Source organism: Phodopus roborovskii, unplaced genomic scaffold, assembly GCF_943737965.1.
Source record: "Phodopus roborovskii unplaced genomic scaffold, PHOROB, whole genome shotgun sequence".
In the NCBI taxonomy this organism is placed as follows: Eukaryota; Metazoa; Chordata; class Mammalia; order Rodentia; family Cricetidae; genus Phodopus; species Phodopus roborovskii.
In genome coordinates, this window is record NW_026126599.1 from 8,032,669 (window position 1) to 8,047,097 (window position 14,429).

The 14,429-nt window shown below is 37.5% G+C and overlaps 1 protein-coding gene across 3 annotated transcripts in view; it reads right to left on the minus strand.

Moving 5' to 3' along the window:
- The window catches only part of Pds5b (PDS5 cohesin associated factor B), a 128,998-nt gene that overhangs the window by 34,107 nt on the left and 80,462 nt on the right, over window positions 1-14,429 (minus strand). For all 3 annotated transcript variants that reach the window (XM_051205143.1, XM_051205145.1, XM_051205144.1), the window contains exons 17-19: window positions 13,444-13,559; window positions 9,695-9,800; window positions 4,339-4,499 (exon numbers count right to left, since the gene is read on the minus strand). In XM_051205143.1, coding sequence (XP_051061100.1) covers window positions 4,339-4,499; window positions 9,695-9,800; window positions 13,444-13,559 — 383 coding nt within the window. The remainder of the gene's footprint in view (window positions 1-4,338; window positions 4,500-9,694; window positions 9,801-13,443; window positions 13,560-14,429) is intronic.

Genomic DNA, 14,429 nt, shown 5'->3' on the forward strand with positions numbered 1-14,429 from the left:
CAGTGAATGAAGTTAGGAAATCAGCAGCAGGAGCAAGGAAAAGCAAACCAGCAGCACAGGAGAGAAAGAAAGCCAGCAAAATGGGTATGGGTAAGAAAGCCAGAAATACGGAAGAGGCAATCAAAACAGAATCTGGAATTCTGGGTGGGAGGAAGAGGTTTAGAAATGTAATGAAAAGTTCAGGAATCAAAATAAAAAAACACAACAGAAAACATCACCACTAGACTAGACCATGAAGATCTAAGACTGTGAAAAGACCAGGAAAACACTTTCAGACACTGAAAGGAAAACAGGTAAATAAATGATCCTGACGACAACTTCCAACAACACTCAGATATGATCAAGATGCCAAACTTAGGGATCCATGCAGAAGCCAGTAAAAAGTAAAGTCACGGAGAGTCTATTCAATAAAATTGTAGACTATTTCCCAAACCTAACAAAAGGGACACCCAAGCACAAAAGGGATTTAAAACCCTAAATAGACATGACCACAGAACCTCTTCCAAACACATCACAGTCAAGACACAGAAAGGGTAAAATAAAGATAATACATTTAAAGCCTTAGGAGGAAAGCAGCAACCCACAAATAAAAACAAATAGAATTCTATCAGACTACCCCACAAAATCCCTGATAGCCAGGGCAGCAGATTCATGTATTTTATGCCAACCAGATTCCTAGATCCAACAAAGGTAACTTTCAAAATTGATCAGGAGATAGGGAGAGTCCAAAACATGGACAAACTAAAGCCACACCTTAGCACTAACCCAGCTATAGTATAGCTATTTTCACAGAATTGAACCCTTTCCTCCTGGAAGAAGCAGGAGGCTATGATTAGGAAACTTACAGAAAGTCAAGAACCTGATGAAACCTACAGGGCTGGGTTAAGATCAGAAGATTTGTACTACTGAGAACCCTCCACAGGGTTGCAAAAGCAGGGTGATAACACATGCAAACCTCTCTCAATAACCAATTGCAAATATTGTTAACTCTGCAATTAAAAGACATACAGTAGCTGCATGAATAATAAACAAGATCCAGCTTTCTGCTGTAGCCAGGAAACATTTCAATGGCATACATTCACAGACTCAAGAGTGAATGGAAGCAAATCAGGCTGGCATCACTAGAAAAGTAATGAAGCAAACTTGAAGCCAAACTTAGTTATACAAGAAAGGTTTTACAAACACACACTGCCTCCTGAATTTTGATGAAGGTAACAAAAGCATACATTGGGAAGGATCAGCTCTTCAATTGGTACAGGAAAACTGGATCTCTTCAGCATGCAGAAAAATCTTATCTGAATAAAAGTGGATTAAACACTTTAACGTAAGATTCTGAAAAGTCTAGAGGGAAGCTTCAGGATACAGGCTTAGGACAGGACTATTAATAGCTCAGGAAGGAAATAATTCCAAGAATCAAGAAATGGAATTGCATGAAATTCAAAACCTAACGTACAGCAAAGGAAACACTGACAATAGTATACAGAATGGAGGAAAAAAAAAATTACCAACTAGGCATCTGATAGGAAATTAGGATCTAGAATTTATAAAGTATCCCAAAACTTAAAGTACCAAACAAACAAAAAGTGAATCACAGATGGCCAGTTAATTTAATAGACATTAACCAAAATAAGATCAGGAAAAAAAACCAAAAAACAAAAATTATTGGAAAAGTGCCCAACCCCCTTAGCCATCAGATAAATGCATAGTAGAATTACAACGTGTGGTGGTCTGAAAGAAAATGGGCTCCAAAAGGGAGTGGCACTATTTGGAGGTGTGGCCTTGTTGAAGTAGATGTGGTCTTGTTGGAAGAAGTATGTCACTGTGGAGGCAGGCTTTGAAGTCCCATATATACCTAAGTCAGGTCCAGTGAGAAGGACCACTTCCTGTTGCCTGTGAATCAAGATGCAGGACTCTCAGCTGCCTCTCCAGCACCATGTCTGCCGGCATGCCTGCATGCCACCATGTTGCACCATGATGATAATGGACTAAACCTCTGAAAATGTATGCCGCCCGATTAAATGTATTTTCTTTTGTAAGAGTTGCTGTGGTCATGGTGTCTGTTCACAGAAATAGAAACCCTGACTAAGACACAGAGATTCTGTCTCATTAAGAAACAACAAATACTATCAAGGACATCTGAGAAATGGAACCTTATACATGGCTGATGGAATGTGAGTTGGAAGGGCTGCTATGGGAATCAGTAAGCAGTTTTCTCAAAAAACTAAAAATAGAACTACCAAGTGATCCTGATGTACTTCTCTTGGGTATATACCAGAAGAGTATTAAGTATGTCATAGAAGCATCTGTAAATTCATGTTACTGCTATACCACTCACAATATCCAAAATGTCCAACAAGAGTTCAGTGGATAGAAAAAAACAAAACAAAACAAAACAGATTTTATGTAATGGAATGGGCAGATATAAGTGAGGTAAAAGGAGATACATGCATAAACATATACACGTGTGTGTTTGAATGTGTGTGTATGTAATGAGACCCATTATCTTGCATGCTAACTAAAAATCAGTAAGAAAGAGATATAAGAAGAAAATAGAAACTATGCCCAAAGGGATATAGTTCCATGGATAATGGACTCAAGCCCAAATTCAAGTCACAGATTTGCCACTTGCTAGCTATGACCTAGAACAATTTGCCTGTCTAAGTGTTAGATTCCTCACTTAGATGAGTAACCACATTCTGTTGAATAGCAGGCAGTTTAACAGAGACAGCCTATCAGATGAAGATACAATACATAGTATATAGTTACACACAGTCCATGGGTAAAGTCACACTGCTCTCTGATCTGATTTGTATAGGAAGAGCATCATCCCATAGAGATGCATACATCATGAACTCATTTAAAAGTTAATAAGACAGGGACTGGAGAGATGGCTCAGAGGTTAAGAGCACTGGCTGCTCTTCTAGAGGTCCTGAGTTCAATTCCCAGCAACCACATGATGGCTCGCAACCATCCATAATGAAATCTGGTGCCCTCTTCTGGTCTGAAGGGATACACACATGTATATATAACTAAAAAATAAACAAACAGATCTTTAAAAAAAAAAAAAGTTAGTAAGACAGATCCAAACATTACCAAAAAGACTACTATTATAAAATTCTGGTAGGATTTTTTGGTTTATAGATTTTATGTGTACGGCTAATCTGCATGTTTGTCTAACACCATGGAAAGGGTATTAGACTCTGCAGAATTGGAGTTACAGATGGTGTGAGCCAGTATGTGGGTGCTTGGAACCAAAGTCAGGTCCTCTACAAGAACAGCCAATGCTCTTAACCATTAAGCCATCATCTCTCCAGGCCCCGATTCTGGTAGGTTTGAATTACCATTGAAATAATAGCTTGGTCTTATTTACTAATGAGTTCTTCATTTCACTCCAGTTCATATAACCAGAACAGAAGAGCAAAAGTTACACCTCCCTCTAAAAGCTTAATGTGGACCAAGGAAAAATAGTTCACAGGCAATTCTGAAGAAGCATCTAAACCAGACCACAGATCCCTGGAGGGGTAGTTCTCGGCCAGAAGTGAAACAATCACCTGCAACATCAGGACCACATGTGGATCTCTCCAGAAACTAGGAAGGAAGATGTACAACAAACAAGCAATGACAAAAAGAATGAAGATGTAGTCTGCTGGGAGATTATGGTATCTTGAACATTGCTAGCACTTAGTAGAGATTCTCTATAGCTTATAAATTTCCAATTGTTGGAAATACTAGAGTACTGAAACACTATACTAAAGATGAGTATTCCATGTTTTCCTACTTCCCTGTATTAAGTGCCCTGTCATAAAAGTGATGGAGTACCCTTAATCCGAGAGGACATTGGCTAGCAAGATTATTCAGTGGATAAAAGCACTTTCAGTGCACGAGAGATGATCTGAGTTCATTTCTCATGGAACCCACAAGGAAGAAGAGAACTGACTCTTCTCCGGAGTTGTCCTCTGACCTGCCCATGTGTCAGGTACAAGTGAGCTTGCAAGGTGTACACACACACACACACACACACACACACACACACATACACACACACTAAATTAACACTTCTGAAATTTCATATTGTGCCTTAGATCCATGTGAACTGTCCATCTTATACTAGCATACAACAGGAACTACTCTATGAAATGGTTTTTAAATTCTTAAGCAACAGCAAAGTGTCACAAAGCTGTACCATGCTTGTCGTCTATCTAACAAAACCTTAAATACCAACCAATGCTTTCTCAGAAGAATCAAGTCTACATTCTAGCATAATTAACATACAGCAATTTTCCTCAAAACTCAATCAAAAGTATATCCAAAGCATTTATCAGGAAAAGCCCAACTCACGATCTGATGTGTGGGAAATCCTCTTCAATTTTGTTCCCTGTGTTTTTGAAAATCTGTAGGGCAGCTTCTGCCACCTTTTCATCATCCATTTTCAGACAAGCCAGAAGGGATTCAAATGTTTCAGCAGAATGAAATGAGATGGGATGTGTAAAAGAGAGTACCTGCAAAGGGTTTATAAACATTATCTGTAAAATCTTTTCATGTTTGTAATATACACTTTTAGAAATAATACCAATCAATAAATAATTCAAGATTAACTGTGCTATATTCCTGTGTGGAATGTCAACACATTCCTAGTCAAAATAATTTGTATTTGGATTGACACTTACTTTCTTCAGGGGAAGGACATGAGGATAAGAGGAAAGGGAACATATAGGAAATATAACAAAACATCACTCATTTTTCTAAATAATCATTAGAAGAGACTAGGTAAAGATGTTTTTTTTTTTCCTAAAGTAAATTAGGAAATGTATACTTATCAGGTCAGAAGGAACACTGTCAAATCAAATCAACAATGAAAAAGTAGTAAAGAAAATCATCTAACAAAAAGATAAAGCAACCAGATCAAGATTTATAAGAACCTAGACACATATTACAATAGACTTTAAAGAAGGCAACAGCATGTAGCTCAGCTTGGGAGAGTGCATGCCCAGCAGGCACACAGCCCTGAGTTTCATCTCCACACTGCGTAGAACTGAAATTGGTGGTACATGACTATAAACCCATCATCAGGGAGTATATAAAGAGACAGTCAAGGTTATCCTCACTATCTGCAATATAAGGCCAGCCTTGGTTATACAAGACCCTGTCTCAAAACAAAAACAAAAGCTAACAAACAAAAACTGCAATTGAGCTGGGCCTAGTGGTACACACATTTGATCCCAGCACTCAGGAGGCAGGTAGATATCAGAGTTTGAAGCAAGCCAGGTCTACATAGTGAGACCTGTCTCAAAACAAAACAAACAAAAACAGGAAACAGAAAATAATCCTAAGAAAACCACACATCTAGTATGAGAAAATCATATCAAACACTCCATCATAAATTCTTGCAAAATAATAGGTTGTGTTTGAAAACAAACAAAACCCTTTGGATGAGAGAGAGAGAGAGAGAGAGAGAGAGAGAGAGAGAGAGAGAGAGAGGGGGGAGAGAGGAGAGAGGAGAGAGAGAGAGAGAGGAGAGAGAGAGAGAGGGAGAGAGAGAGAGAGAGAGAGAGAGAGAGAGAGAGAGAGAGAGAGAGAGAGAGAGAGAGAGAGAGAGAGAGAGAAGCAGATATTAGGGCTGGAAAGATGGCTCAGTAGTTAAGAGCACTGACTATTCTTCTAGGAGACCTGGGTTCAATTTCCAGGACCCACATGGCAATCACAACTGCCTATGACTCCAGTTCTAGGACTTCTAACACCCTTATAGAGACATACATACAGGCATAGAGAGAGAAAGAATGCTCATTTGTCTGTGAACATGTGGGGTCAGTGGTCACTCTGGGTGTCTTTTACTATCACTCCCAACCTTTGTTTTTGGGGTCTCCCACTGAATCTGGAGCTCAATTTCCACTGGTAGAGTCAGCTAGTGAGTCCCCAGGTCCTGCCTGTCTCTTCCTCACTGAGTTGAAGGTACAGGCACACCAGCCTGGGGATCCACACTCAGGTCTTCCTGTTTACGAGCAAGCACTTCACCCACTGAGCCATCTTCTCAGCCCCATTATAGGATTACAAGTGTAGATTAATGGAATTCAAATACAGAATGCAAAAATACTAAGTAACAAAAGATACTATATAGTGTCATTTTCAAAGATTTATAATCAAAATAATAATGTTATTTACAGCTATATACAAAGATGCAAATAAGAAAGCTAAAAGTTCAAAAGAATAAATAGAAATTTCAGGAAATTATATGATATATTTGATTACAAGGATTTAAAAATAAACACTCAGGAAGCTAATCTAGCATTTTGAATAACCAATAGAATTTGAGTAAACATAATTTATGGTTTCATAAAGCTTTTAAATATAAAATATAGGTACTGGGGGCACGCCTTTCAAGAATATGACTCTTCTACTCTGTCTCTGATTCCTGGTTGCCAGAAGATAAGCAGCTACAGTCTACTCTGTACTCCTATTTTATTTCTGCCCCACCACAATGGGCAGAAACAATGAAGACAAGTGACCACGGAGTGAAATCTATGAGCCTAATAAGTCCTTCATCCTTTCATTTGGTTTGCTGAGGTATTTTGTCACAGTGATGAAAGGCTGGCTGAAGCAGAAAACGGGTATTGAAAAGTGGCACCGTTACTACGACCACATCTGATCAGGTAGTTCAGAAAGTGTTGAAGCTGGTTTATGGGAGGAATAGGAAAAGCTTAGGAAAGCTGGCTAAAGAAAGGCTAAAATGCCTTAGCTGGAATGTACTGAGAGATTCCAGTGGGAGTGTAAAAGCAGATGCTGACAGTAACAGAAAGGACTCTAGGTTTAACCAAGGGTTCTACTGGGAACTGGTGGGGGGGAGACAGGCAGCCATGTTAGTCCAGCAACTCATTTGTTTAGTTGGTGCCCTGAGAATGAGTGTGAGACTATATTTAAAAGAATGGTAGGGAATTGGTAGGGAAAATGCAGAGATAATTTGGTATTTAGAATATAGCATACAGATTACTGGCTGCTTCTAGTCAATTTCACCGCAAGAAGAAGGAACAAAAAGATAAAACAAAGTATGTAAAAAAAAAAAAAAAAAATTGCAGTTTACCTATAAGGAAAGGTGTGTTGAAGAAAGTGTGGTTACTGAAGAGATGGCAAAAAGAAGCCAAATATGTTGCATTAGAACAATAGGAAAGATGCCTTGAGGGATAACCAGATCCCCAACATAGACTCAAGAATATGAGAGTGTAAAATCATCTGAAAGGCTTTAGCAAGAGAGTTCTAACATGTCCTGCTCATATAAGTAGTAGTTTGCCCAGAAATTACTTCCCAGCAAAATGCTGCTGCCACAATTGAAAATGCCCAGCTTCTGCTTGATCTGGTGGCAAACTCTGTCATCTCCCATGTAATGCTAGCCTTTCAGACATGCAAAAATGCAACTGCTGTAAGGTCATGGAGATTTCCATGCAGATGTCAAAGCAGTATCAGATTTCCTATTGACAGTCCCTGAAAGTGAATCCAGAGCTGCTGTATTGAAGACCCTAGGATGTCAGAAATGCCAGATCACAAAATGTCTGCTGAGAAAATTCTAGGCAATGTACAGAACCAGCCCATAAGAATAATTACAGGTCCTACAGGGCAGTGGTGGTGCATGCCTTTAATCCCAGCATTTGGGAGGCAGAAGCAGGCAGATCTCTATGAGTTCAAGGCCAGCCTGGTCTACAGAGCCAGTTCCAGGTCTGGCCCCAAAGCTATAGAGAAACCCTGTATAGAAGCCACGGTGGGAATAATACAGTTTAAATCTAAAAGTACCTCCCAAAGGCTCCTGCATTAGGAGTTTAATAACAAGATGATTGGCACATGAAAACTAATTGGACCATGGGGATTCTGATTTCCCCAATGGACTAATTCCCTGATGAATTCACAGATAAGGTGATTTGGAAGGGTATATACCTTACTTATCCCCACACCCTTCTTTTCTGAGTTTCTCAACTGCTATAAGGTGCCCCCTGCTGCCACGATAATCTTGCCTTACCACAGGTGAAGAGACAAAGGAAACCAGTGACTCTGGACAAAGGGCTGAGAAGTCAGGAGCCAGGAAAAGTCCTTCCCTCAATTTACCTTCTTAGATAATCTGTCAAAGTGATAAAACTGACCAAATAACATTCTACTTACTTTTCATGAGTATTAATTGTAATACTAGTCTATAACCTAATTATAATAATTTTTATTCATCAAATAGTTTCCATAAGAAAGCAAAGTAAGTTAGAAGTTCATTCAAATCAAATGTTTAAAGATTAAGGCATCAGTAGATACATAAAGGATGGTGAGTGAATGGGAAACAGAACTTGTTAATGTACAAAGGTAGATCACTAGTAACAATGCAGAAATTACAATACTGCCTGTGCCTAGCAGATTAGCACATTTTCTAAAATAGCAGCATCACATGGTTGTGAACATTAAGAGAGTGGTACTTTCACACACTATAGATGGCATATAGGAACTATTTCTCTGCAAAATAAAATGGAAAATGTATTATATACAATTTCTGTGTAAGACAACATAAAAATTTATACACAAAAAAATTGTGTCTAGAAAAATTTTAATTGTATATATTTCCAAGAATTTCGAAGATCTTGTTCTCCTGGAGCTAGTTATGACTTTCAGTCTTTTAAAAAAAAAAAAAAAAAAAAGACATTACACAATAAGAACAAAGCAAAGTTATGATACACTGGAGTAGTCACCATTTCACATTCATTATTTTTGCTAGGAGCCAGTATGCAGTAAAAGATAACGTGTGATATGATGTAGCTCTCTGTATGTTACATGGGAAGAAGCGCTCACAGGCCAGTAATACCCAACCAAGATGCTTAAAAATGTTATTACTAGGCGGGAGTTGGTGGCTCATGCCTTTAGTCCCAGCACTCGGAAGGCATAGGAGATCTCTGTGAGTTCAAGGCCAGCCTGGTCTACCGAACTAGTCCCAGAACAGCCTCCAAAGCAATACAGAGAAACCCTGTCTTGAAAAACCAAAACCAGAAATTAAAAAAGAGAAAAAACCCCACAAAACCCAAATTTTGTTATTGCTCTGCGTGGTGGCACATGCCTATAGCTGCCCAGCACTGGAGAGGTAGAGGCAGAAGATCTTTTTATTTAGTAAAGATGCAGTTTTATTTAGCTTAAAACCATGTTGATTTCTGTTTTTTTTTTTTTTTTTTTTTTTTTTTTTTTTTTTTTTTTTCATTTAAAAGTAAGCATTTTTCAGTGGTATCTTTTTTTTTTTTTTCCCTTTAATTTCTTATGAGACAGGGTTTCTCTGTGTAGTCTTGGCTGTCCAGGACTCTCACTTTGTAGACCAGGCTGGCCTCGAGCTCACACAGAGATCCGCCTGCCTCTGCCTCCTGATTGCTGGGATTAAAGGTATACGCCACCACTGCCTGGTTCAAGAAATCTTTCTAAATAGGCTGTAAAACTTGGAGAAGCAAATTTTTAGAACAAGCAATATAAACTCCCAATTTTGGAACCTGGAAAGGAACTTAAACAGATCCCTATGTTTACACTACAAGTTCTCAACGAGTCAGACACACACAGTGAAACCCTGCCTTTAAACTCTCTCTCTCTCCCTCTCTCTCTCTCTCTCTCTCACACACACACACACACCAAAAAAACAAAACAACAACAAAAAACCCAGTTGTCTAATTAGAAACAAGTTTAGACAAGTATTTACCTTCAACAGCTCAAGGCCTGCCCTGATAGCTTGATCCGTTGGAACACCCTCATCTTCATCATCGGCAGTCCCATCTATTGACTTATTCACTTGCTTTATAAGAGCACTGAAGTATGACAAGAAAACGAAAGGGTTATTTCTTTCAACTGGAATACGTGAGCAGTATCTAAGAAAAGTCCCTAAAAATATTAAATAACTACACAGTACATATTTTATATGGTTATTAACCAAACATTATTATAAAACAAATTACAGAAAAATCTTTTCAAAATCAGTTCTTTTCCTTCACCCATGCAAATGAAACCTTTTTGAATGTCACCTGTACCTTTATTAGTGTCTTTTCCAGAGAAGGCCTAGTATCAGACAAATGATTTTTGTCTAAACGACAATCAAAGGGCAGCATTAAGCACTCTAAAACTGCAACATGGATTTGTGTCAGACAAAGATCCAAGAGTCAGAAAGCACAGACCTGCTGCTAAACCTGCATCAGAGGCCAAAAAAACCTTGGAAAAGAGAACACCTGGCAAAGCACAGCAGTGTTTTCCAACTTTAGAGATAGCCTGATCTTATTCTAAGTAAATTTCAGTGATTCATTGACAATGATTTAAAGCAATCATTCACACCACAAATCAAGTAATAAAGTAACAGTGTGAACATAAAAAATATCAAAATAAAATTTATGCAATGGTTCTTGAAATATTAAGTAGAGCCACTTCTTTAAAAAAATATTTTATGCTCAAATTTAGTATCAAACAAAGAATGAAGTATATCTGTCTAACAAGAGTTTAAAATTTTCTTTTTCTTACTTACGAAGTCTATTTCTAGTTAACAAGATAGCTCAGGGTTTATGGGCCCTTGCCACCTAGCCTGATGACCTGAATTTAATTTACAAGACACACACAGTAGGAAAGACCTGAGACCTTGCAAGTTATTCTGACTTGGGTCTTTGTATATGTACTATTATATGTATGTATGTACAATATATATATATACATATATATGTATATATATGCATGTATGTGTGTGTGTGCAGTAAAAAACATTTCTGTCAAGTGTTTCCATTTATGTATTTTCCTAAGTAAGTTTTCCTTGTTTTGATAAAATTAGTTTTCCTTATTCTCATATCTCCAATTGCTCAAATGAATATCTCCAACCTAAGTCTTATTTCTAACAGTACCAAGATTCTTCTGTACAGTAGAAACATTAAAAAATTTTAACTTTTAGTTTCTTCTATAACAATGGGTAGGAAGGTCACAAGTATATGAGCACACACATTAACAGCATCAGCCCACAGGACTGCAAAGAAAGTCATGAAGGAAAATGAAGTTCCTTCTTTGGGCTGCTAAGAATGGGGGCTGTGAAGAAGATAGAAAGCAGCAGCAGAACTAGATCTAATCACACACACAGCCTGGGGGAGGCATCGGCCAGAAAAATGACAAACTGGAAAAACTATTTTAAAGGCTACTTAAGTATTCAGTGAGGAACAAATGACAAGAACAACATCATATATAATGAGACACACTCAGTATGTTAGTCTAAGAAATTAACAAGAGAAGTCAGCAAGGAGATATAACCAAAGCTCTCAGAACAACAATAATATTCTCTATCAGCAAAAGTCAGCTAAAAAGCACAAAGGGGGAAATGTATTCACATTGAGAAGTCAAAATACATAAATAATTAGGAATACAAGTTGCAAACAGAATCCTCATGTCCTCAGGAAAGGGAAGTCTGACCCATGTATACTCCTGACCATCTGGAAGACCAATGTATGCCTATTGCCAAACATGTGGCGAAGAGGAGATAAAGGCTTCCTCTTTAAGACAAATCTGCTAAAAAAAAAAATAAATAAATAAACCTCAGGAAAATCAACATGCAAAACATACAAGAATTTGTTCAACAATGAATAGACACGACAAATCAAATGTGATTCAATCAATTTTAAAAATAATGAATAAGCTAATACAACCAGCTAACATGTACAATAAAAACAGTAAATCTTGATGCACATATTACACTACACTCCAGACCAATTACAGATGAAAATGTAGACAGTAAAACTACTTAATGTACCAAAGTCAAAAAAAAGAAAAACTAAAAACAAAATCCAAATACAATTGTGTAATTTACTATTTATTAATATATTTAGAAGAAAACACTGGGATCTTAGCCTTATCATTCTTGTAATCAGTTAACAAAAAACAAAATTCCCTAAAGAAATGGAATTAGCTAAGTAATGTTGGGGGAAATTTTTGTTCCTTATTTGCAAATGTTCAGCAGTAATAATAAAAGGAAACTTAAAGATGCTACCTTCCATTCCAAGACTGAAAGGACACCTTCCGCATCTCTCTGGTGACTCTGCAGCCACTTAATGAATCTAATTTGACACCTAAGCCACTGTTCATACTTGGAGGCAGTTCCCATTCTATAAAGTCACCAATGCTTAGAATTCACCCACATATATTATAAGCAGAAACTGCTACTTCTTGCTGCTATTTATGCCTTAACACCCTTCTGAAGGAAGGAAGTTCCTGATTGCTGAAACCAAGGGGCTGCTCTTTTGGTCCTCGGTCTGTCAACTAATACACAGCATATACCTTACTTGTGAAAAGTTTCACCATTTTTTAAGCTTTAGAATTCTGAAACAACTTGGTCTTCTCAATCTCTGATTTCCCTACTGTAAACAGGTTTCTGGATCTGTCCATAGTATTTTCCATTTTCTACTTAACCTCAGCATACCACTCAATTCTCGTAATTTCATTTTAAACTCAATGTTACTTGATTACAGAAAAAAATGTAGCCAGGTGTGGTGTCTTATTCCAGTGATCTCAGCACTTGGAAGGTAAAAACAGGAGGATTAGAAGTTCAAGGTCACCCTCAGCTATAAGGTGAATTCAAAAACAACTTGAGCCACCTGAGTACCTATTTAAATAAAGATAAAGACAGACAGAAACAAAAAGGGGAGGAAGGAAAGGAAGGGAAAAAGTAATTTCTTGCCATGTCAAAATAATAATTTTATGTTGTCTCTCATCTAATTCAAAAAAAGAAAACAAGCCCTTTTTATCCCCTTCAAGGTATGAGGATTCATTATTTGCACTTGAACCCCTGTATCCTGACTCCTTATCTCATGTGTTGTCAGGTAGCAGTAACTTAGGAATGCTCTTTTCAAACCTTCCTCAAACATGTTTTCTTTCTCACCATACTAGCATCTATGCAGAGACTACCACAACAAAGCCTCAAGGAAGCACTCTTCTTTCCCCTCCACTCACCACCTCAAAGACTAAAAGAGTAACAAGAGCCCCAAAGTTCAGTGTTAACAGCATCCATAGCTGATCCTGGGCACACAGCACTCAAGCCTCTCTAGTCTATAATATAGCTAACAGACAGAAGTTACTGTCAAACACCCGTTTCCCTATCTAGTTAATTTGGCTTATGATAATCTTAAAGCCTATAATATAATACTCTTTCTCCCATATCTGAAAAAGCACAATCTCACCTAGGATCTCTTCGTAGATAAAATACTGCCTCCCACAGATAGCCTTTTGAGCTCTCTGAAGTAAAGTAATAAAGTGAAAGCAAAATGAGAAGCGAGAAAAGCTACCCATCTGAACATGAATGGACACAAGCTGTATTCACAAATATAGTGCATAGATGACTGCACATTCAAATACTGATAAGCAGATACTTTGGTGACTGTGAGTGACCAATTAAATGCATGACTGAGAAACCGTGATGTTCATAAGGACAAATACCTGATGGACTCGGTATCTATGTGTACTGGCGCTATCCTCTCCAAGAGAAATTTGATCATCTCCAAGAAAGGATTTGTAGGCTGTTTAGGGTTCCCCAACTTTTTAGTTATTTCACGCTGAAAAGAAGATTTGTAAATTATTATAAGAATACATTTAAACATAGCAGAACTTGAAAATGTTAAGAACCTATGACATTCTGTAGTACTGGTATTAAAAAACACAAATCTAGAGGAGCTAAGTAACAAGAACTAGAATTAAGAACTGAGTATATCCTAAATAAGTAAGATGTACATTATTATTAGTAGTCTAAGCAAAGATGTACATTATCCTAAGCAAATAATATGTGCATTATTGACATTCCATGCAAATAAGATATACATTATCCAATATAACAAAGAAAAAAACTGAACAGATATTTTGAGTAAAAACAAGGTTAGGTACCTATTTCATGTCACACATCAAAAATAGTTCAAAAAAATAAAAATTTAGGAATAAAACCAGAGGTACAGAGACAAACCAGCAAGCAAACAAATTAACAAAGAGAATTAGAAACTAAATTCCTAGATATCATTCTGAAGGTTCTAATTTGGCCTACCTGGGAAAAAGCCAAAAATCATCCTTTTCTAAAATGCATCTCAAGATATGAGTTAAAAAAACATGAATAAATATGCCTAACTTGTATTACTGTCTTTTCCTGCTATTATGATAAAATACTCTGACGAAAACGACTGAAGGGAAAGACAACTGATTTTGGCTAACAGCTGAGCTTGAAGGAGCCGATCACACCACACCCACAGTCATGAACAGAGCAATGAATGCAGGCATGCTAGTGCTCAGCTTTCTCCATCTTTCAGGGTGCCCTGCCATGAATGATGCCACCCACAAATGGGTACATCTTCCTACCTCAAATAATCAAGATAATCCCTCACATTCATGTCCAGAGACCATATTATGGGCCAATCACTAACCATTGTAATGTACAATAG